The 22,951-nt window shown below is 40.9% G+C and overlaps 1 protein-coding gene across 1 annotated transcript in view; it reads left to right on the top strand.

Moving 5' to 3' along the window:
• Positions 1-21,651, top strand: part of LOC124283943 — a 36,504-nt gene extending 14,853 nt beyond the window's left edge. The window contains exons 7-14 of the mRNA XM_046719981.1: positions 1,777-2,080; positions 5,637-6,613; positions 11,720-11,821; positions 13,402-13,487; positions 15,593-15,721; positions 16,590-16,664; positions 19,054-19,195; positions 21,261-21,651. Coding sequence (XP_046575937.1) covers positions 1,777-2,080; positions 5,637-6,613; positions 11,720-11,821; positions 13,402-13,487; positions 15,593-15,721; positions 16,590-16,664; positions 19,054-19,195; positions 21,261-21,578 — 2,133 coding nt within the window. The 3' untranslated portion in view covers positions 21,579-21,651. The remainder of the gene's footprint in view (positions 1-1,776; positions 2,081-5,636; positions 6,614-11,719; positions 11,822-13,401; positions 13,488-15,592; positions 15,722-16,589; positions 16,665-19,053; positions 19,196-21,260) is intronic.
• The last annotated feature ends 1,300 nt before the right edge of the window (positions 21,652-22,951 follow it).

The following is a 22,951-nucleotide window of genomic DNA, read 5'->3' on the forward strand; positions in this document are numbered from 1 at the left end:
AATTCATCGGTCTCAAATGAAGTCAAACGGACTATAATTTGTCCAACAGCTCCAGCCTTTGTTGTTTGCATTTCAAAACTTTTGAGGTACAACCGAGCGGGCTCTTTTTATAAGGATTTCGAAGAGGTCATACCACTCGTGCTCAGAAGTTATTCGATCAAGGTTACAGCATTCAAGACCTCAGTAAAGCTTTCAAAAGGTTTTATGGTAGACACGGTAGATCACATCGTATATCTGTAATAAACACACTCATGGTATGGTCACAATTGTTCAATCTACTTTCTTTGGAAAGTGGAAAGAGTTTTGTCGTTTCCTTTAACGAGCGTAGCGTAGCCCCCCACGAGCATCTATAAGGTGGCAGTAAATATATCACTCTCTCCTACCTGTTAAGTTATAACACACTTTTTGAATCATGCAAGATTATGGCCTGATAAAAATGTTCATCGTATTAGCAGCTTAATGATTAAAACCGTGTCAACATTCAAATTTAAGACTGGTGAATTATTTTGTTGGCTAGTAACTTTCAGGGATAGTCAACCCGACTGGCTAGCAAAATCTGGAAACTGTTTCGCACACTGCAAGGTGGACACATTATTACCCAGACACTGCATAGTTGTCAATCTGCATGCAGCAAACTTTGAGCCCAATGTCTAAAAACAAACCACTTGTGTGACCGACATAACTTCACCATCACTGTGCCGCCATATATGCGCGTTTCATATGGATCAGAATATATGTGAGGGTCACTGTAGCGTAGATCGATTCTATCTCACACTGTTGATCACCAGTCAAAGATTGTCTGGTCGATTATTTATAGCAGGAATATTGCTGAGTACGGCGTTAAACAAAAAAAAATTAAAAAAACAACTTTTGGGTGTATTATATCAATCCAGTTGCAACATTCTGCTACTATTACTTTGGTGTCTACTTCCCGTGTACGTACGAGCTCCCTGGCGCTTGAGTGAACTCTGTTTCAAACTTGTTTTCAAACACTGAAACACTGACTGACTGAGTTTAGTTTTACACCGCTTTTAGCAATATTCCAGTAATATCACGGCGGGGGGACACCAGAAATGGGCTTAACACATTGTGCCCATGTGGGGAATCGAACCCGGGTCTTCGGCGTGACGAGCCAACGCTTAACCACTAGGCTACCCCACCGCCCCCAAACACTAGAACAAAACATGCCTAGAACTAAAATATATGCTGAAAAACATTAGAAACGCACCACACATATAATACGAAATATCCCCGTCAGACTGAAATGTACCCATGATATCTGAGCATCGTCGGTGCATTTAGTGTGGTGCGTTTCTAATGTTGTTCAGTATATATTTGTCATACATATGTTCCATTTGATAAATAGTTCTCATTACTCTCGACAGAGAATGCGACGTAAAATATCGACAGCAAATCTTTTAATCACTAGTTTTCTCAACGCGAGGTGGCGACTTACGGTAAACGATCGAGTTTGGACCTAACAGTCGCATCTACATTGCATCTTTATGGTTCCCCCAATTCACTTTAAATACAAAGTATCTAGTTTAATCCTCAATATCTTAGCATTTTACATCATTCTGTTATTTGCCTTAAGTTATTAATGGGTTCACGGTGTGCTATTTAAAAAAAAACATATATACAATTAACCCGATGAACGCAAAAGGTTAATATTACGATTACTGTAACTGATGTTTCCTTAACATTGTAATGGCAAGAGCTACATTCACTGTACAGTATACATGTATATTGACTCCGTTAACGTATTTTCTGTTCTAGGCTATAATCGATCTGCTCAAGATTGACATTGAAGCTTCGGAGTGGTTTGCCTTTCCTGAAATGTTACAAAGTGGAAGTCTGAAAAATGTGAAACAGTTTTGTTTTGAACTCCATATCAAGCTGGGAAATAACCCAGAGCCGGACATAGCCAAGTACCTGAAAGGTCTGGAGCTGCTGAGAGACTTCTATAATGCTGGATTTAGGATATTCCATACAAATAAAAATATGGATGCCAAATACAAGTCAATGTTTGGCATGGAACGAACAGGTTGCCATGAGATTTACATGGTACGCAGTGACACACAGACATTTGATTAACATGGCTTGGTTCTGTTTAAATTGTCTTGTAAACGTCTTCTCAGCAGCCTGAGAGATATTATACAAGGATTACACCTGTGTTTGGTTCTTGCCAGCTTTAACCTAAATGCGAGATGAATTGTGAAGAGGCCATAAGTGTGTGGACTTTAGGGTGGTAAATGTAGCATCAACACCGTGACGACTGACTAAACTGCAACTGCTATCACCTTGACAACCATACCCACAACATGTAACACCAGTACTGTGACGGTTGACTGCACTACAGCCACTATCACCTTGACAACCATACCCACAACATGTAACACCCGCACTGTGACGGTTGACTGCACTACAGCCACTATCACCTTGACAACCATACCCACAACATGTAACACCCGCACTGTGACGGTTGACTGCACTACAGCCACTATCACCTTGACAACCATACCCACAACATGTAACACCAGTACTGTGACGGTTGACTGCACAACAGCCACTATCACCTTGACAACCATACCCACAACATGTAACACCAGTACTCTGACGGTTGACTGCACTACAGCCACTATCACCTTGACAACCATACCCACAATATGTAACACCCGCACTGTGACGGTTGACTGCACTACAGCCACTATCACCTTGACAACCATACCCATAACATGTAACACCCGCACTGTGACGGTTGACTGCACTACAGCCACTATCACCTTGACAACCATCCCCACAACATGTAACACCAGTACTGTGACGGTTGACTACACTACAGCCACTATCACCTTGACAACCACCCCCACAACATGTAACACCAGCACTGTGACGGCAGAGTCCACTACAGCCACTATCACCTTGACAACCATACCCACAGCATGTAACACCAGTACTGTGACGGTTGACTGCACTACATCCACTATCACCTTGACAACCATACCCACAACATGTAACACCAGTACTGTGACGGTTGACTGCACTACAGCCACTGTCACCTTGACAACCATACCCACAACATGTAACACCAGTCCTGTGACGGTTGACTGCACTACAGCCACTATCACCTTGACAACCATACCCACAGCATGTAACACCAGTACTGTGACGGTTGACTGCACTACAGCCACTATCACCTTGACAACCATACCCACAACATGGAACACCAGTACTGTGACGGTTGACTGCACTACATCCACTATCACCTTGACAACCATACCCACAGCATGTAACACCAGTACTGTGACGGTTGACTGCAATACAGCCACTATCACCTTGACAACCATACCCACAACATGTAACACCAGTACTCTGACGGTTGACTGCACTACAGCCATTATCACCTTGACAACCATACCCACAACATGTAACACCAGTACTGTGACGGTTGACTGCACTACAGCCACTATCACCTTGACAACCATCCCCACAACATGGAACACCAGTACTGTGACGGTTGACTGCACTACATCCACTATCACCTTGACAACCATACCCACAGCATGTAACACCAGTACTGTGACGGTTGACTGCAATACAGCCACTATCACCTTGACAACCATACCCACAACATGTAACACCAGTACTGTGACGGTTGACTGTATTACAGCCATTATCACCTTGACAACCATCCCCACAACATGTGACACCCGCACTGTGACGGTTGACTCCACTACAGCCGCTATCACCTTGACAACCATCCCCACAACATGTGACACCAGCACTGTGACGGTTGACTCCACTACAGCCGCTATCACCTTGACAACCATCACCATGTAACTTGTGAAACTGATGAAATAGAACTCATGATAGAGTCAGAATTGTACAACCGACTCTGATTTTAGCAGATATTTTTTATGGATGTGGAAAGTGTTTTGTTGCTTCTATTCCAGGGCTAGAACGACAAGATATCCTGAATATTCTGTCTGTCTTCTTATTCATTAAACGTTGAGCAATGCGATGGCGACCACAGTGGTTCTGAAACCTTTGTTGATGTATATCCCAGTCTGTGCTGGGAAGAGTAAGACCTTAAAGAAACCAGTGCCACATCCATGAAGTGTTACAGAATAAACCTTTCATCACATTTACACTATTTACACAATATGTTATTGTTAACACAGTATATCCGTTTTTGACAACTTATTCACGTTTGTTCCAAATATCCTACTGATATGTGAGGTGGTGGGATAGCCTAGTGGTTAAAACGTTGGCTCGTCACACTGAAGACCCGGGTTCGAATCCCCACATGGGTACAATGTGTAAAGCCCATCTCTGGTGTCCCCCGCCGTGATGTTGCTGGAATATTGCTAAAAGCGGCGTAAAACCAAAATCAGTCAGTCAGTCCTACTGATATGCACAGGAATCCGTCTACGGCGTGACAATTGTCTGCACAGAATTGCCTCCCCTTGAGGACGCAAGAAATCTATAATGTCGCGTTCTCCCACCGAATGAACCTCCTCCGTGGTGTAGTGGTTAGAGCGTTCGCCCGGAGAGCGGAAGGTCGCGGGTTCGATCCCCGACCGCGTCATACCAAAAGACGTTCAAATATGGTACTTGTTGGTCCCTGCCTGGCGCTCGGCATTAATGGGTACAACAAGGACTGGTCGGCTCGAAGTCAGTATAATGTGTCTGAGTGGGGTATTCATGCTTCACTGCGGCTAGCACTATAAAACCAACTTAAGTCTGGGCTAGTACAAGCAGCCGCACATACACATACACACGCATGCACGTCTTCATATGAGCGAAATATTCTCAAGCACGACCTTAAACCCAATTTCACCTCACCTCTCCCACCGAATGTGTTTCTATCAGTGTCATTACTTTTCAATTTTGTATTTACTTTTGTCGTAAATACAGACCACACAAGGATCCAGACGTATCTTTAGATGGTACTCCCATCAAGGTAGTAGAAGAGGCCAAATTCCTGGGTCTCATATTCGACCGCTACCTGACATTCTTGCCACACATAAAATATTTGAAAACCAAGTGCTTGAAAGCTCTGGACCTACTAAAAGTCGTTTCAAATACAGAGTGGGGAGGGGATCAGATTACCCTCCTTCACTTGTACAGATCTTTGGTTCACTCTAAACTAGACTACGGCTCCATTGTTTATGGTGGAGCCTGCAAAAGCAATTTAGAAACATTAGATTCTATCCACCACCAAGGCTTGAGGCTCTGCCTGGGAGCTTTCAGGACCTCTCCGGTAGACAGTCTATATGCAGAGGCTAACGAACCTTCCCTTGAACAACGCCGCATTAAACTTTCACTGCAGTATATCACTAAACTACGTTCAAATCAGTCCAATCCAGCATACAATTGTGTTTTCAACCCTCTCTATGAAAGCTTGTTTCCTAAACTGCCAAGCCTGGTCGATCTTACCCTCACTAAATTCAAAAAGTCTGAAACAAATCCCTTGGTGTTCCAGCAGGAATACATCCAGTTACGTTCCAAGTAACACCCATAGATCCATTTTCACAGACGGATCCAAGTTGCCAGTGCTACAGTCATTGGACGCCGCGATCATGATATTGATACCATGCCTTATCGTTTGATAATATGCGCTCTGATCTTCACAGTGCATTTGTCACTCTCTGCCCTCATCATATGTAACCAGCAGGCTATTCTCAATTACTCATTTGATAATTTTGTGCCGAAAGAAACAACATTTTATTGTGTTACGTGTGACGTCACCAACTCGAACTGTGACCTAATCCTGTCTATATACCATGCCTCTCATGCTGCCCATGCACGAGCTTTGTGTCTACTTGGGGACGACACGCTTCCCGTGCGAGTCGTCATCCAGCGACTGTTGTGCTCTAATGATGTTGAGACAAACCCGGGACCCGTCACACTTGAACAAGTTCAAGATAACTTACTCAGCGCAATTGAAAACATGAAAGCAGAATTAGCTACCGCCAAAAATGACCTAAGTTCACAGATCTCCTCTCTACGGAAAGACATTAGTGCTATTAGTTCCAAGTGTGAACACCTCGAACACTCTGTAACAGATATTCGTGGAGAAATAGATATCATCAAACAAAATCATGATATTGTGAACGACGACATTGATGCCCTCGCGGAGAAAGTCGATTCTGTGATCGAAAACATGTCCAACGTAGATACCGAACTAGACCGGCTGGAATCTTACAGCAGACGTGACAATATCATAATTCATGGTATACCCGAGGCTGACGGCGAGGAGAAGTCTATGACATGTAAGCAGACATCGTTATCCACTCTTAACGAGCATGCTACTTTCAAGACGTGGGGAACGTCTGACGTTATCCGCGCACATAGGCTTGGCGTTAGGCGGGTTAATGCTACCAGACCTCGACCAATGATTGTAAAGCTGCACATGTCTGACGATAAGGTGCGCTCCCTGAAAGCAAGACCGGCATTCAAGGCAGCGGGACTTGGTATCTCCAGTGACCTAACGTCACGTCAACGTCAGCAACTTCAGGCTTTGAAGGGGACAAACATGTTCGGCTATTTCAAGAATGGCCAGCTGGTGACAGTACCTCGCTCAGCCAGTGGAGCTACTGGATCCACCAACGTACGGGATACCAGAGTTCTCACCCAAACGAGGAAACGGCAAGCGAGGCCGAAATCAACCCTGCCGTAGGATTTGGGCCGAGGCCCGGATCGTATCTCACAGGGTACTGCTCACAATGACACCTGCATTACACCCACTGAACACAGCTTGTGCAACGAAACTCTCTCATTTCTGTGTTGGAATATAAACGGACTTCGTAATAAATCAGGAGATGATGACTTTATAGATTATATTAGAAAATTTAATATTATTTGCCTTCTCGAAACCTTTGTTGACTTTGATTACGACATGAATTGGTTGGTTGATTACCAAGTTTTTTCAAGTTCAGCTGTGAAACTGTCTGATTATGGCAGACTTTCGGGAGGTGTGTGCGTGTGTATACATCAGTCTATTAGCAAGTTTTGTAAGTTCATAACTACAGATATCGACAATTTGATATGTATACACATGTCAAAAGCTTTATTTGCTATTGATAAGCATGTTAATTTGATATGCACATATATACCACCTGAAGGCTCTCCTTATTACAACCATGTTGATACCAGTTGTAGTCTAGATAAACTTGAGGAATTTTTATTAGATATACAATCGGAACTTAGTGATTCACATACTGTTTTGTGTGGTGATCTAAATTCCCGAACTGGTAATGCAAATAACCCTTCAACACCCTCACGTGATGATATATTACATAGATACTTTCCATTTCATGAAGATGATGATGTTAGTGTTGAAAATCGGAAGTCTCACGATACATCTACAAACAAATTTGGCCAGAAACTTTTAGATATATGTTACGCATTGCAATTGTTTATCGTTAATGGGAGAGTATATGGCGATTTACAAGGGGAATATACATTTTGTGCGAATCAAGGTGCTAGTGTCAATGATTATTTTATATGCTCACCCGATTTCTTCCAGTACATAGGCAGGTTGAATATTGGGGATCGGCATGAATCTGACCATTTACCTCTTGAATTAACTTGTAAGTTCCCCAATATTAATCATAGCATGAACGATGATAATGGGTCCACAAATATCAAACGACTTGTGTGGAATGATAATTTTGCAAGCACTTTCTTATCGAACGTGAAAGAAAACATAACTTCGTTTGGAGGAATTCTACTCGAAACAATTGATACAGATGTAAATGGAGCCATAAATGACTTTGTGGAACTGTTATCGACTTCAGCTAATTGTATGCTCAAAAATGTCAATCGCAAAGACCGAACAAATACTCTAAATACAGATTGTAGAAATGCGCGACGCAATGCTCGTAAACATCTTCGTAGATTCAGAGTGACTCGTTGTAATTATGATAGACGGAAATATTGCGAAAGTAGAAATAAGTATAAAGCTTGTTGTCGAAAGTATAAGTTTGATTTGAGAATCCGCAGACAAGAAAGGTTAGAAAGATCTATAAACAGCCCGTCTGCATTTTGGAAAAGTATCCGCCATTTACAAAAAAGAAATACGTCCGGAAATAGCATAACTAAAACTCAATGGTTAAATCATTTCAAAGATGTATTTTCAAACGGTGAGATATTAGACTCAACATTCGACGATGAAATTAACACTGTAGATTCCAATAATGACTATTATACAGAAGTAGATCAACTTGTACTAGACAGTCCTATTGCCGAACAGGAAATACTAGAAGCGATAAATCATCTTAAAATGGGAAGGCTGCTGGACCTGACTTTATCATAATAGAAATGATAAAGTGTTCTAAATTCGAAATTATGCCGTTCCTTACGAAATGTTTCAATAAGCTGTATGAACATGGAATTTTTCCCTGCAGTTGGTCAAGCTCTATAATAAATCCACTTCATAAAAGGGCGACAGAAACGATCCAGATAATTATCGGGGTATATCATTAATGAGTATCTTGGGGAAAGTATTTACGTTGATATTGAACAATAGACTATCAAACTGGGCGAATATGCGTGATAAGATTCCTGAATCCCAGGCAGGATTTAGAAAGGGATATTCTACCACTGATCATATATTTACTCTGTATGCACTAGTCCAAAAATCACTATCAAAAAGAAAACATAAGTTGTACATAGCATTTGTAGATTTTAAAAAAGGCATTCGACTCAGTCAATCGTTTTAAATTATGGCAGTGTTTACGCAAGGCAGGTTTACGAGGGAAAATGGTTAGCATTCTCAAATCAATGTATTCTAACGTTCGATCTTGTGTGCGTTGCAAAGACGGGGTTACAGATTTTTTCGATTGCCCACTTGGTTTAAGACAAGGTTGCTGCTTAAGTCCACTCCTATTTTCCTTCTTCATTAGTGAATTATATCACGATATCAATTTAGCTGGAAAACATGGAATCCAAATGTACCCAGATCTTGTAGAAGTCCTAATGCTCCTTTTTGCTGACGACGTTATTTTAGTTTCGGATACTGTGGTCGGTTTACAAAATCAATTAAATATCTTAGAAAGTTATACTAAAGAATGGAAGTTAACAGTAAATTTAAGCAAAACAGAAATTGTGATATTTAGGAGGGGCGGTCCCGTGGCCAGAAACGAACGCTGGTTTTTTGATGGTCAGTTGATTAATGTATCCGATCAATATTCTTACTTAGGGTTTTTGTTTTCAAACAGAATGAACTTGAATAAATGTGCACATAACTTAACTTTACGTGGAAAAAAGGCTTTAATACAAGTTTTATCGGTTTTATACAAAGTTGGAACTATGTCACCCAATGTGTTTTTTTAAGATATTTAATTCTCAGATTCAACCCATTTTATTATATGGATCTGAAATATGGGGTTTTCAGCGTTTTGATTGTATTGAGAGAGTGCATCTTTTAGCCTGTAAAAAGTACCTCAATGTAAGCTCAAAGACACCTAACTGCATGGTATATGGCGAATGTGGCAGATTTCCTTTGTATATCAATTCTCACATAAGATGTTTAAAATATTGGTTTAAGGTTCTAAATATGCACGAACAACGTCTGCCAAAATTAGCTTACAATATGCTTTTAAATCTGGATAATTTGGGAAAACACACTTGGGTAACTGATATCAGAAATTTATTATTTTCTCACGGTTTCGGTTTCGTATGGTTGAGCCAAACAATTGGCGATGTGAACTGGTTTATATTAATGAATTTCGTGTTAGATCAATAGATATGTTCAATCAAGAATGGAAATCCACCCTAGATTCAAGCTCACGATATGAATATTACAGGACCTTTAAAACGTTACTCCAGCCAGAAAAATACTTATCAATAATTACAACATATAGTTTAAGAACAATGTTCGTAAAGTATCGTTTAGGTTTGTTATCTTTAATGATTAATGAGGGTAGAAAAACCTCTGTCCAGAAAGAACGTCGATATTGTCCTTTATGTAACGTTGGAATAGAAAATGAAATTCATTTTACCCTGATATGTCCTTGTTATCACGAATTAAGACAGAAATATATACCGCACCATCTTCTTGCAAAGCAGCCCCATTATGCATATATATCTTTGTTACAAACCAATAATGAAAATATTCTTGCTCAATTGTCCTTATATATAAAATATGCATTAGCTAAAAGAGATCTTCTTATAAAGCGAATTGTATACCCTTAAATATATATGTAAATATCCAGAATATTCCTTTATCACTGTAACTCTCATGTATATGGGCCGGAGGCCTTTCATACAATAAACATCTTTTGACTTTGACTTTTGAAGTGGAACTCATTCCGAGTATGTACTTACAATGTTTACAATTTTTACTATGCTCACCATCTGGTGAGCATATATCAATAATCTTGCAAAATTATATAAATGGTTTCCAGCAAAAATCATTATATTCAGTGGTTGTAATGTTATGCACTACTTCGCACATGCACAGCTGTCGTTATGAGTGTAGGTATTGAGTAATTGGACTTCACTTTGAATAGAGTGGATTTTTGAAGGAGCGGACTTCACTTGCATACTAAACATTCCATGATGCCGAGGATTACTTTTCGGCGCTTCGTCCTCGTTGGCACGGTGCTGACGATTATAATGACATTTGTAACGTTCATATGGACATATCGGGAAAATGTGAGAATGGATTTAGACGATTCATCAAGGAACACAGCGGTGATCGGTGTAAGTATTTCTGCCATGATAGTCATTCAAACAAAAATATGATGTCACTTACTATTGCACTGTAGTTTATTACAAATTGTCTTTTTCTATGAGTGCACCCATTCACGTACAGAACTGCTTATATTACGCTGATACAAGCATATATTATTTGAATTGCTGACCAGTTGGTAAACTTGCCGTCCTGCCCAAAATGATGAATGGAATGGGGTGTTGCTTAGCTTCATCGGTTAACCTTGATGGCGCTGCTGCATGGTCTCGTGTACCCGTGAAGATCCGGGTTAGAATGAACCTTCAGTAACCCATGCTTGTCGTAAGAGGCGACTAACGGGATCGGGTGGTCTTGCTCCCTGACTTGGTTGACACATGTCATCGGTTCCCAATTGCGCAGATCGATGCTCATGCTATTGATCACTGGATTGTCTGGTCCAGACTCGATTATTTACAGACCGCCGCCATATAGCTTGAATATTTCTGCGTGCGGCGTAAAACTCAACTCACTCACGCTCGTTACGTGACAACCATACTTGAACTTCTATGAGTAGCATTTAGAAGTTGGTGTGACGAACAACGGACAAAGTTCTATAGATATACAACTTTTTTATTATTTAACGTAAGCGACGTTTCAGTGCAGAGGCTAACACTGCTATCAAGCAAGTGATGTACAGTATTATGATTTTGAGATAACGTGCGCTTTCCGACATAATGCCTACTTCGCAAACGGGCCAGCCGGGCCATTAAGTATTTGATCGAAAGAGGGGTGATTTGACCAAAGGATGTGGCAACCTGAAGGCGGACGCTAGTGTTGCATAATTTAATTTGTATGAATTGGGAATTTGGTAATTTGAAAGAAGTGGTAAGGGGAGCTGAAGTACTGGATGGTTTGTTTGGTATTTGTGTTCATGTTTTGTTCTTGTTTTATTGGGGTGTTTTTCTCAAGTTATGTGGTTTGGATTTGTTGTTATAATATTGGTACTATGAGATAACAAATGCGTTGTCAACTGTTCTGTAGGACCAGATGGGGGTGATGGTCTGGAGGGCTCTATCTTCTAGGTCTGTCATACAGGTCTCTGTGATGATGGGTGAAAAGGGTGATCCCATGGGGAGTCTGTGGGTATGTTGAAGTATCTTGTCTTGCCTGGTGAAGTAGGTTGTGCTGATGGAGGAGCTGATGAGTCGGATGATACTGTCAGTGAAGAGGAGGGTCTCTAAGGTGGCGTGGGTTTCTTCGTAACTAACTTGAAGACAGTATATTGTCTGCTTTACAGAAATAGGTCACTGTAATCTTTGACTTGAAGACAAAAGCCGTTTAATGCCAGATGCACTGTTATAACAGGAAAACGTTGTTGAAATATGTTCTAAAATGGATTCCAAACAGTGCTCTTCGAGGTCTTGCATTAAAGGTGGTTTGAGATATGGTCAGATGATACTTGACCAATAACTTATCATTATCTCGGGACACAGGAGACCTGGTCATCCAATTCACAGGAGATCTTAATTCACAGGAAACCTAGTCATCTAATTCACAGGAAACCTAGTCATCCAATTCATAGGAAACCTGGTCATCCAATTCACAGGGGGCCTAGTCATCCAATTCACAGGAGACCTTAATTCACAGGAGGCCTAGTCATCCAATTCACAGGAGGCCTAGTCATCCAATGCACAGGAGACCTAGTCATGCAATTCACAGGAGGCCTAGTCATCCAATTCACAGGAAACCTAGTCATCCAATTCACAGGAGGCCTAGTCATCCAATTCACAGGAGGCCTAGTCATCCAATTCACAGGAAACCTAGTCATCCAATTTACAGAGGGCCTGGTCATCCAATTCACAGGAGACCTTAATTCACAGGAAACCTAGTCATCCAATTCACAGGAGACCTAGTCATGCAATTCACAGGAGACCTAGTCATCCAATTCACAGGAGGCCTAGTCATCCAATTCACAGGAGACCTAGTCATCCAATTCACAGGAGACCTAGTCATCCAATTCACAGGAGGCCTAGTCATCCAATTCACAGGAGACCTAGTCATCCAATTCACAGGAGACCTGGTCATCCAATTCACAGGAGACCTAGTCATCCAATGCACAGGAGGCCTAGTCATCCAATTCAAAGGATGCCTAGTCATCCAATCCACAGGAGACCTAGTCATGCAATTCACAGGAAACCTGGTCATCCAATTCACAGGAGGCCTAGTCATGCAATTCACTGGAGACCGTGTCATGCAATTCACAGGAGGCCTAGTCATCCAATTCACAGGAGACCTGGTCATCCAATTCACAGGAGACCTAGTCATCCGATGCACAGGAGACCTAGTCATCCAATTCACAGGAAACCTGGTCATCCAATTCATAGGAGACCTAGTCATGTAATTCACAGGAGGCCTTGTCATCCAATTCACAGGAAACCTAGTCATCAAGTTCGTTGCGCAGAGTTGCGTCCCTTGGGCAAGCCAGGATCCCGATTCTCCTCGATTACGTTTGTTATCACCCTACCAGTGCTCACTGGTTTCAAACAAAGTAGGAGACATCACCTTCCAAAATCAAGGTGACACGCTCTGGGAGTTGAATGTTATCCGCTTCTGGTTTTGATCTCTTACATACTATTTAACGCTATTGGTCTTTATCATATAGATATAGGTATATGATCAAACATGTTGTCCGATTTTGTCACTTTCTTCTTTTGATATTTCAGAATCCCGTGACAGCAGGACAACCCATGCCCACGCTGCAGGTGCTGAAGACGTTGGACAGACGACAGCTGTCACAGATATACCACAAGTAAAAACAAATGAACAATATACTTTGATTACCTGGAACTCATGCAAATACCAGCGTGTATGTCTTTTTCCATTTCGATCAGAAAAGATAATGATAGTGAAAGATAGTGTTCGAAAAACATAATTAAATCAAACATTTTTGTATCTACACAAAGAAAACAAAAATAGGAAAAGTTTACACAGCTATGTATCAAGTGTGAAATAGTCGTGCGTTCTTCAGCTCACAGGGAGAATCCTGTATATACGCAAGGAGAGAATGGTTGGTCAAGAGGGCTAAAGTTCCTACCTTATGAGCGTCCCTAAATCGGGCAATGATCCGAGTTTGACTCCAAGGTTCTAGCTCTATACTTGCCTTGGTTTATGATCACCGACCGTTGATACCAAAGCAAGTGTTAGACGCAAGTATCACTTTTTACACAGACTGTCATGTCAAATCGCATCAATTTGGTGCAGTTCGTTGTGCACAGCTTCATCACTTGAGCACGCCTATAACCAATGATCACAGGTTCCTATTCTGGTTCGGCCTGATTATAATAATAAGTCATCTTGTATAGCGCAAACCAGGTGTTACCAAACACCAAGTGATTGCTCGCGGCGCTTTTGATAACACAGCTAGACTAGGCATCAGGGTGACATTTTCGGAAGAGGAAAGTTGGAAGGTTGACTAGAAGGTAGACAGTGTTCTAGAGTTTTTAATGAAGAAAGGCAGATCATTCCAGAGAGAGGCGGATGTGAAAGAGAAGCGTCTATGTCCAAAGGTTTTCAGTTTGGCTGTGGGAATTGTGAGCAGTGAGTTGTTAGCTGATCTGAAGCATCGAGGAGGAACATAATCTTTCACCATGTTGGTCAGGTAGGATGGAGCTGAGCCTTTGATACAGCGGTATGTGATGCACAAGATCTTGTATTCGATCCTTGCTTTGATCGGCATCCAGTGGAGCTTGACAAGGACTGGTGTGATGTGTGACCGCTCCCTGCTTCTGGTGATGGTCCGTGCAGCTGCATTCTGAACGCGCTGTAATTTGGTGACAAGATCCTCACGCACATTACCCACTGTTGCAGTAATCCAACCGCGAGAGGATCATGGATCTGGCCAAATAGTGTGATGCATCACATGTCAACAGGTGACGGATGTTGGCGATGTTCCTCACATGGAAATAGCATGTACGACACACGTTATTGATATTGTCCTCCATAGAAAGGTTTGAGTCCATGATGACCCCAAGATGTTTTACTGTTGTACTGAAAGGTAGCACGGAGTGACCAACTGTAATCGAGTCCCCTTTAACCTTGGTCCGATTCATGGTTTAACCGGTCAGCAAGATGTCAGTTTTGTTGTCATTCAATTTTAGTTTATTGATTGACATCCAGGATTTTCGCATCAGAAATGCACTGTGAAACATGATCCACAAAACGTTCGTAGCGGTACGACATTCGTAAGCCATTGATAAACCAATAGAGTTACAACAAGTCGTAACGTTGCGAACGGTTTGTGGATCAGGGTCCTTATTCTCGAAACGTTCGTAGCGTAAGAATTCTTAACTTTGATCGTAGCCAATGTGTTAAGAATGGGCTTAAGAAGTTCGTAGGGCTACGAACGTTTCGAAAATAAGGGTCCAGGACCCTGATTTACATCTTTAAGTTTTAACCTGACATACTGAGTTGTGTTTGAAGGCCCTTAGTCTCCCATTCCCCCCGATCCCAATCTCTCTTTGCCCTTCTTGTGATGCGCCCATAAGCAGGGGACAGGCTCAAAAAAACAAGTGTAAACTCGTCATGCCAGTGTCCCTATTTGCTCTATGTGTAAGAATGCAAAGAGTTTCGTAACTCTGATCTAATAAGCTCGTGCTCTGCAATTAATAGCGCCATTATGGTAAAAGTTTCTATGAATATTTTGTCCCGTTTTCAAACGATAATGATAAAGATGTATATGAAAGGCAGCCAGAAAACATTCCATTCCCTTAAAGCTGCAAAAATGTAATTGTCCAACGCATATCTGGATTAACGTGTTATGGGTAAGGATTAATGGCCTATTTAAGTTGTTGTTTTCAAGGAAGGGGCTTTTGAGTTTGAACGAGAGTAAATAACTCAATGGGTTTTTTTATTCAGCTATGTGAACAGCGTACAGATTTCGTGTAAAAAGGTGGTCAGGCGAGGCAATGCGTTTGACGGCGGTTGGAACGTTTGTGAAGACCTTCCCTACGGAATGAAGACACCCTGCAATATATACTCATTTGGGTAGGTCTGTTATATTCATTCCAGATAGTTGTATCACATTTGACAAAGATTGATCAAATTGTTCATACGTTGAAAATGCCCATGTCTGGTGACAAGCTCTGATGACTAGTTACATCTATACTTCATTATCATCGATATTGTCGGTGAGTGAGTGAATGAATACGTTTTCAGATGTGTACAAACTTTTATTCATCAATCAAAACGTTTTGAGTGATGACATAAATTGAGTCCCTTCCTCTCTTCTCTCTTTATCTTTCCTATCTCTTCTCTCTATTCTTTCTTAAGATGCATATAATTGAAAATGTATGTATGTAAATATTGGGTAGCGGGTATTTTAATTTGGATAATTTGTCCCGAATCCCTTTAATATTTGTGAATAAAATATGTTAAAACCAGTGTGTGGGTTGGGTTTTACGCCGCTTTTAGCAATATTCCAGCAGGAACGGCGGGGGACACCAGAAATGGGCTTCACACATTGTAGCCATGTGGAGAATCGAACTCTGAGCCTTCGGCGTGACGAGCGGACGCTTTAACCACTAGGCCACTATTGTGACGGACTGCCAATAATTCTAATTGAATAACCACCAGCAGGTTCACACTTCCAGCGACGTGTGTGTGTTTTGTTATAAAATATGAAATATAGGTATTGTAAGTTAGGGAGCCTTGAGGTTAGAGTTTTCGCACCTCACTCAGAACATAATTTGTGTAATCCTCGGAAAACATTGGGCACGTTGTTCCACTGTGTATGTGCGTGCGTGCGTGCGTGCGTGCGTGCGTGCGTGCGTGCGTGCGTGCGTGCGTGCGTGCGTGCGTGCGTGCGTCCGAGTATAGTCTTTTCTCCTGATCAGTTCCACCGTACATCTTTCAGGATCAACTACGACTGGAGCTTCGACGACGATGTAGCTACAGCATATGGCTGCCATGTCCACTCGTATGATCCAAGGTGTGTGCTTTCATAAATACGGGTCCAAAAGCCAGATTTTACACTATTGTAACACAGACAAACACGATAGAAAATGCTTGATATTATCGCATTTGCCGTGTTTCCGACACTGACTTGAGCGCTTTTTTAATTTCACATTAAGCTATACCTTCGAAAGATATGCTCATCAAATATTGCTGTGTGCACTTACACGTTGTCATGTAGGCTGTGCTTGGATATACAACTTCTAACTTGCATGTGTGGATGGATTTGACTTTAGATCTTGAAATGCATGACGTAGACGTTTCCTTCTGCAATGTGTCAGCAGCCTAGTATACCTTCACAGTACACTTCACAGACATTCAAGAGAATCATTGTTGCTACATCATAGGCTATGCTTGCATTGGAGGATAGGAGAAAAAAAACATTTCTGTGATGAATGAAGCAAAACCCAACAGGAATGTCCATCTGCATGCGACATGAACTTGAAAATACACCAGAAATAAAACAATTATGTGCCGCAGCCAAATGAACGCTGCATTAGGTTTCAACTGAGTTAGAAGATGAATCGTAGAAAGACAATTGCATTCAGAAAATGATGATCTAGCGAAAGGAATAGTTTTTACAAATTTTCTCACGAAAATCTTATGGTGAGGCACAGCCTACAAATTCACTAATGAGGAAATACCCCTTCAAGTTACCCCGGAACACTCAGTAAGTTTATATTATTTCAAAAAGCTGTTATTCTATAGAAACCCGATAAAAGTCATAGAATGAAATACACTAGACGCCAAAAGAAACGTTTCCCTCCTACCTTTATGAATTACTTAAAAACTATCAAAGATATGTTAGAAGGTATCAGTTTACAAGAAAGCTTAACAACACGAAATCACCAAAATAAATTCTCAAATGCATTCATATATAGGTGAAATGCATCTTTTTCAGAAGAGTTAAATTGTCCTATTTTCGTCCATGCCGAAATAAACCAATAACAGTAAGTTAGATGTCCAAAAGAAAGGTTGAAATAAAATTCTACTTTGGGACAAAGATAAACCATTTAATATCACCATTTTTCAACTATTAAAACAAGAAACAACTGTTGTAGAGTGTGTAAAATTGGAAAATAATCATTCCTATGATTTCAGTCTTTTAAAACTTTTTCTGCTGATTTGCATTAGTGAAAACATGAAAAAAGTGTCTTTGATATTGTGAAAAAATGTTTAGGAATTTCTACAATGATCTTTGTTACCATTTTTACTTGCAAAGTAACATTTTTCCATTTTCTGTTTACACATAGCATTATCAATCGCCAAAACGCAGCAAAATTCAAGCAGTATTTGCATCCATTTCACATGTAGAATGATTCTATAGGGTATGAAGAGAGCCTAGAAAAGATTATAAGATATACAAGTACGAGAAATATGCCACGATTAACAGCTGAAGAGAGAGAAAAAGTCATTGGGATGGTGCAGATGGGGTCGACATACAATGCTGTTGCCAACGCCCTCGGATGCCACCGTATCACGGTTATAAAACTTATGTGGGAGGCTTCATGCAGACTGGGGCACCGTAGACAGACCAAGACGTGGACGCTGAAGATAGGTACCTCCGTCATTAAGGAAGGAGGGTAACGTTTCTTTTATTCCAGCAGATTGTGAATGGCTATGGATATATAGTGTCAGTACTAGGTACGTCTATTTGAGTGAGTGAGTATGGTTTTACGCCGTTTTTTGCAATATTCCAGCAATATCACGGCGGGGGACACCAGAAATTGGCTTCACACATTGTACTCATGTGAGGAATCAAACCCGGGTCTTCGGTGTGACGAGCGAACGCTTTGACCACCAGGCTACCTCACCGCCCCACGTCTATTTGAGGAACTAAACTATAAATTATATTTATTTATAAATTGACTATTAAATACTCTAGGGTGTTGGATGTCAGCGGTTGGGTTATTTGTATGTTTGTGGAAACGTGATACTGGTGAATCATTTCCGTAAGCGAATCGTATTTGTGTAGTCATTATGTTTAACGCATAACAAACATGCACATGAGTAAGTGAGTATGGTTTAAGACGTTTTTAGCAATATTCCAGCAATAGCAGGGCGGGGGACACCAGAATTGGGCTTCACATATTGCACCCGTGTTGGGAATCGAACCCGGGTCTTCGGCGTTACCCATTAGGCTACCCCATCGCCCCAAATACACATGAACGTTTAGTGAGTGTATCCCGACCTTTAGCAGTTTTTCAGTTTTTGCAGCCTTTACACTATAGGCCCCATATACCTTTATGAATTTAATAACCACATAAACACGCACACATACACACGCACGCACTCACGTACATGCACACGCACATGGGCGCACACACAAAAACACACAAACACTCTTTGTAAATATATTGTTTCAGCATGACCAGAGTATCAGACCACGACAGGAGAAGTAACATTCATTTCCATAAGACAGGCCTTAATTCTACCGACAGTACAAACAACAAGGGTTGGAGAATGCGAACCTTCTCGTCCATTTTAAAGGAAAATAATCACACACAGGTAAGAAGGATGTATTTTACGCTATCTAAGACGTGTTAGAACAGGAAACGAATTTTTGGGGAAACAAACTATGTAAAATGAATTAAAAAGGAACAAAATAACTGCAGCATGTGGTAAGTGATATGACCAGTGACCATGGGCACAAGCTATATGAGTGAGTGAGTTTAGTTTTACGCCGCACTCAGCAACATTCCAGCTATATGGTAGCGGTCTGTATAGAATTGAGTCTGGACCAAACAATCCAGTGATCAACGACATGAGAATCGATCTACTCAATTGGGATACGATGTCACCAAAGTCAGCGAGCCTGACCACCCGATCCCGTTAGTCGCCTCTTACGACAAGCATGGGTTGCTGAAGACCTATTCTAACCCGGATCCCAATGTATGTGGTGAACCACACACTCCAACAATCTTTATTGAACGCATATACACGTTAAGACTTTATTCAACATTCTGAACAATGGCATTACGACATCTGTTGCAAACAGCAACTCAGAAAGGCACGCAGCGTTTGTAAGTGTTTATGTCCAGATGTTGCAATAATGTCCGCATCGATCACGACGTCCGCGTGTGCTCCCCCAACTCACTACCTATCGTACAGGGGTGTTTTTTGTGTAGGGAACGTCAACACTGGGATAATAACCTTTTGGCTGTTTGACGTTATCAGTGGTGGGGTAGCCTAGTGGTTAAAGCGTTCGCTTGTCACTCCGAAGACCCGGGCTCGCTCCTCCCTCCCTCCCTCCCTCCCTCCCTCCCTCCCTTCACTCACTCACTCACTCACTCACTCACTTCACTCACTTCACTCACTTCACTCACTCACTCACTCACTCACTCACTCACTCACTCACTCACGCCCATATTGTCAGCAGTGCCGGCAATACATAACTGCACCACCACTGCCGTTTCGTATGGATCAGAAGTTATGTCTTGACAGGTGTCACTGCCCATTACATTTCGTCATATTGTAGCTATTGCAACATTCTGTTAATATTACTGTTGGGTCTGTCTCGTGTTCGCCCGAGTTCGATTAGCAGTTGAGAATACTCTGTTTCAAAATTGTTTTCAAACATTGAAACAGAACATGCCTAGAAAGTAACTTTATTTGTCATACAGGTGTTATTAGAAATAATATCTTTTTTGATCATAATATATGTTCCATTTGATAAATAGGTTCACATCAGTAGAACGCATTCCAAATCTCAGCAGAGAATGGGACGTATAATAATGGCAGCAAATCTTTTTTAAAATCACTATTTTTCTCAACGTGTTTGTGGCTGAAAGCCAAACTCAGCAATATCCCAGCAAGGTGGCGACTAACGGTAAACGATCCAATTTGGACATAACAGTAACATCACCTGTATCTTTATGGTTCCCTCAAATCACCTCAACTACAAAGTATCCAGTTTTATCCTTAATATCTTGGCATTTTACATCATGCAGTCAGTTACTTTGATATATCAATGGATCCACTATAGGCTATTTTGGTTATGTTCGGATATAATGTATAAATAATACATGTAGAGTTACAGTGATGGAATACTACTGAGCGGAGTGTTAAAAAACCAAAATATATTTAACGCGATGAACGCAAAATGTTAGTAATAGAGTTACTGTGAGGGCAGCATTTGTATTTTCTCTGTTTCTCATCGCCCGGCCGACCCTTCTAATTCTATTGTGCGCACGCGCGCACACGCACACACACACACACACGGGTGTTTTTCATTCCAAAACCGCCAACTCGCGCACCGCCTCGTCATTTAAAATGTTTACCTTCTAATCAGTCGCTGCCACAAGTCCAAGGAACGCGGGAAATTCTAATAAGAATTACAATAAATGAGAATCAAGAACATAATACAGATAACTTTGTCTTTATTAAGTTGGGGCTTTTTTCCCGACCGACTGACACATGTTCAGAATTTGTTGGCTACGTGAAACACATTAAAAAAATGATGCCCTAACTAGTGTGTCCTTCAACATTGTAATGCACGGGGCATATTCACTGTACAGGATACACGTATATTAACTCGATTGTATTAACTCCGTTAACGTATTTTCTATTCTAGGCTATAATCGATCTGCTCAAGATTGATATTGAAGCTTCGGAGTGGTTTGCCTTTCCTGAAATGTTACAAAGCGGAAGTTTGAAAAATGTGAAACAGTTTTGTTTTGAAATTCATATCAAGATGCCACTTAACCCAGAGCCGGATATAGACAAGTACCTAAGAGGTCTGGAGCTGCTGAGAGACTTCTATAATGCTGGATTTAGGATATTCCATACAAATAAAAATATGATTCCTGCATACAAGTCAATGTTTGGCATGGAGCGAACAGGTTGCCATGAAATTTACATGGTACGCAGTGACACACGGACATTTGGCTAACATGGCATTTCTGTTTAAACCAACGTCTTGTAAACCTCTCCTCAGCAGCTTGAGAAATAAATTCACAGATTACGACAGTGTTTTGTGTCCTCACACTGCCTTGACGGAATATGTTTGGTAAACCTTGCCAGTTTTCTCCACGTATTAATTGTGAGATGTCTGCGCGTATACTCTAGGGGGGTACAAATACATAAATCACTAACTGGCATCGCTATAAATGAAACCCCTTCATTAAAACTACTCACTCTTTAATCAACTTAAATCGACCTTTTTGACAACAGTGCACAATTCTCACCCGCGAACGAAATTTCAACCAATCAGAGCGGAGCGTCTCTGTGACGTCATATGAGGAGTAGACATGAGGGCCGATGCAGAATTCATCTACATTTCAGGGGGTAAATTATCTTGTTTCCAGGTTTGTATAAACCTGAAATCGTGACAACTGTTGTGGAAAATGAAAGCTATATGTTCTCACAATCTACTGTCATCTAATTTTGTCTCCTGCTTTGAATCGTTTCCGAGTTACAACTTGTTTTCATAGACGATTCTGTCAAAATCGCTTGGTTTCGTTAGGCCTTATTTGTATAATGATTGATCCAAATTGATCCCATTACTGTGGTTTTTTACCTCGATATTTAATCCTGTCATGTAAAAATATGACGTCTATTACGTATGATATTAAAAATTGACATTTGATTTATTTGAATCGGTAAACTAAACAACCCTATTTTGCCATTGCTAGAAGAATTTGAAATTTTACTTAGGTAAATAGGTACATTCAGTTTTAGCACACAGCAAATGCTTATATGTATTTCTTATGCAACAATGAAGTTCTGTTTGTATTCTCAAAACAGTGTCGGCCCATAAGTTTTCACATACAGCAATTAATACTCCCTCGTTGTAACCCGTGTTAGGTGGTATAAACCTACACATGTTATTTGTCATCATTCACTTGATGGTCAGTTAATGAATTTATAACAGGTATAATTAGTGGTAAAACCACTTAGATTACCCGACAAAGGTTTGTCTGGAGTAAATATTCAACATTATAAACATCGATCAAAGGATTAACCGATAACAAGCTTATTGATTAATTACTGTTATCTTACACAGCGGATTTGTCAAAAGGTAGTGTTTATGTATGTAGATTTACTAATCTATACTGAATACACTCTGTCGTGTCTGTGTCTGCGTAAAAACAACGTCCTTCCTTCAAAGGATTAACCGCCAATACAGTGATTAATTGCTCATTATTGGCTAACTAAATTACCGTTTTTAAAGAATGGCGGACATTATGCAATCGGTTGCCAGGTGTGCTATCTTGGGTGACCAATGAGACTATACACCAATGTGACATACCTGAAACGATATAT

The sequence above is a fragment of the Haliotis rubra genome, unplaced genomic scaffold (assembly GCF_003918875.1).
Source record: "Haliotis rubra isolate DU_JTF1 unplaced genomic scaffold, ASM391887v1 Scf325, whole genome shotgun sequence".
Lineage (NCBI taxonomy): Eukaryota > Metazoa > Mollusca > Gastropoda > Lepetellida > Haliotidae > Haliotis > Haliotis rubra.